This window comes from Salvelinus sp. IW2-2015, unplaced genomic scaffold (genome assembly GCF_002910315.2).
Source record: "Salvelinus sp. IW2-2015 unplaced genomic scaffold, ASM291031v2 Un_scaffold1909, whole genome shotgun sequence".
NCBI classification, from domain to species: Eukaryota; Metazoa; Chordata; class Actinopteri; order Salmoniformes; family Salmonidae; genus Salvelinus; species Salvelinus sp. IW2-2015.
Window position 1 is genome coordinate 117,399 of NW_019943269.1, and position 2,388 is coordinate 119,786.

General features: G+C 39.2%; 1 protein-coding gene across 4 annotated transcripts in view; it reads right to left on the bottom strand.

The window, feature by feature from the left end:
- LOC112072383 (junctional adhesion molecule C) overlaps positions 1-1,343 on the bottom strand; it is a 34,938-nt gene extending 33,595 nt beyond the window's left edge. For all 4 annotated transcript variants that reach the window (XM_070439778.1, XM_070439779.1, XM_024139792.2 and 1 more), the window contains exon 1: positions 1,068-1,343. In XM_070439778.1, coding sequence (XP_070295879.1) covers positions 1,068-1,116 — 49 coding nt within the window. In that variant the 5' untranslated portion in view covers positions 1,117-1,343. The remainder of the gene's footprint in view (positions 1-1,067) is intronic.
- Positions 1,344-2,388: the final 1,045 nt, after the last annotated feature.

Below are 2,388 nucleotides of genomic sequence, written 5' to 3' on the forward strand. Positions count from 1 at the left end.
TCTGATCAGCTCTTCCTCATATCACTGCAGGTGAGTCCTACATTCCTAACATGTAGACATTAATATGTATCAAAAAAAAAACCTCCTACCTACCCTGCATAAGGTAAAAGTCAATAAATGTAATTCAAACAACATCTGCATGTGTGTTGAAAAAACAGAAATTTAGCAGAAATCTCGCAATGAAAAATACACACTTGACGCTTCAGCAAACATTAAAACACAAAACTTTGCAGATAAAAATACACACTGTACGCTTCAGCAAACATAAACACAGAATATGTTGCAGACATGAAAAATACATAACTGTACGCTCAGCAAACAGTAAACACAGAAAATTTGCAGATGAAGAAATACACAGACAGTGATCTCACCATAGTTAGTGACTGACAGAGTGCAGCCTGTTGAAACACAAAACAACATAAGCCATAATGTTTTTAATGTCATTGCAGGATTACAGAGCTCCATTAACAATACACCATCAAATATAAGATCTGTATGGTAGTAACTGTATCAAAAGATTATTTTGCGTCATTTTACATTTTTCTCGTACTTTAAACAGTAATCCACTCATGTTGACTTTGGAACATGGACAGGTCTGGGATTTCATCAGCATTTTAATTGTTTAAAATCGATGCTATAAAAACATAGTTATTAAACCATACAATCAAGAAACCCATTTAAATCTGTATTGAAAACAATCAGCCAGCAACATTTTCTGTGTTTACTGTTTGCTGAAGCGTACAGTGTGTATTTTTCATCTGCAAGATATTCTGTGTTTACTGTTTGCTGAAGCGTACAGTATGTATTTTTCATCTGCAAGATATTCTGTGTTTACTGTTTGCTGAAGCGTACAGTATGTATTTTTCATCTGCAAGATTTTCTGTGTTTACTGTTTGCTGAAGCGTACAGTATGTATTTTTCATCTGCAAGATATTCTGCTAACTTTCTGTTTTTCAACACATGCCAGATGTTGTTTGAATACATTTATCTGATACTTTTACTTATGCAGGGTAGGTAGGAGGTTTTCTTTGCTATACATATTACATAGTCTACATGTTAGGACTCACCTGCAGTGATATGAAGGAAAGAGCTGATCAGACACACAGAGATCCACATGGTGACTGTCCACTGATGTTGAGCGATATGATGTAAACCAAGATAGAAACTATTTGTTCAGTGTTTATTATGCGTAAAGGTTCAATGCAGCTGTGTTTATCTTAATATCAAATCATTTCTGGGTAACAAGTAAGTACAAATCTGGCGTCTGAAGTGGCCACACAGCATTTACAACGATGGAGCCTCCACAGAAGTCAGGCCATTCATACTTCTTGCTTCACGGAGCAGAGCTGTTGTGAAGGGAGTTGTCAAGGACCTGAGTTTATGTTTATACTGGACGTACCGCCCCCACCTACTGTCAACCAATCATGTCAATGTGCAGCTATGCAGAGCCCTCTGCAGTGTTACATCATTTGGGAGGCGCATGGCATCGCCGTACGGAGCTTGATTTGGCCTCAGCAAGCCTCCGGAGGATCCGCAATTGCGTCACACCCTCCATACGGAGCCTCCGCATCGTATTGCTGGATMAAGCAAAAATCATGTTTTTACTGTGATTGTTTTCAATTAAAATGGTCAAAAAGACACAAATAGCTTCTTAGCAAAGAGCAATTTCTCAAGCTAAATTCTTGCTTGAATTTGCAATGACTGTCTGGGAGTAGTCTGAGTTGGGAGGGAAAAACTGAAAACTAGGTGCTATAGGCAGAGAGGTTTGGAACTCTATTTCAAATTGGTGTCACGAATATCACCGAAGGTGGCTCCCCTTCCTGTTCGGGCGGCGCTCGGCGGTCGTCGTCACCGGTCTACTAGCTGCCACCGATCCCTTTTTCCTTTTCGTTTGTTTTTGTCTAATTGGTTTCACCTGTTCCTTGTTGGTTTTTTGGGGTGGGTACTATTTAAGTTCATTTAGCCCGCTTGTGTTTGTGCGGGCTTGTTGTTATTGTACGTAGGAGGTGTATTGTTGATTTTCGCTGTCCGGTTTATGTAACAGTGGTCTTTGGGTTGTGTTTGCGCCTGTGTTTTGGCTTCATCCATTTTTGTACCTGTTCCTGTTTACTGTGGACATTAAAGCGTTTTTTCCCGTGAAACTTCTGCTCTCTGCGCCTGACTCCACACCCATCATTCTCCTAACGTTACAATTGATCTATTAACTAATTTACTGCCTGGTGACCAGGCAGGCCAAAACGCCAACCCACCAAAACAGACTGACATTTCAGGCAGCCTTTATAAAAAGCTATTACATTAAAAGGGCATTATCATAATTATTCACAATTATACAATAATTATTCCAACCTCATAGTGTGGAAATATTAAACACAGGAATATTACGTTTTT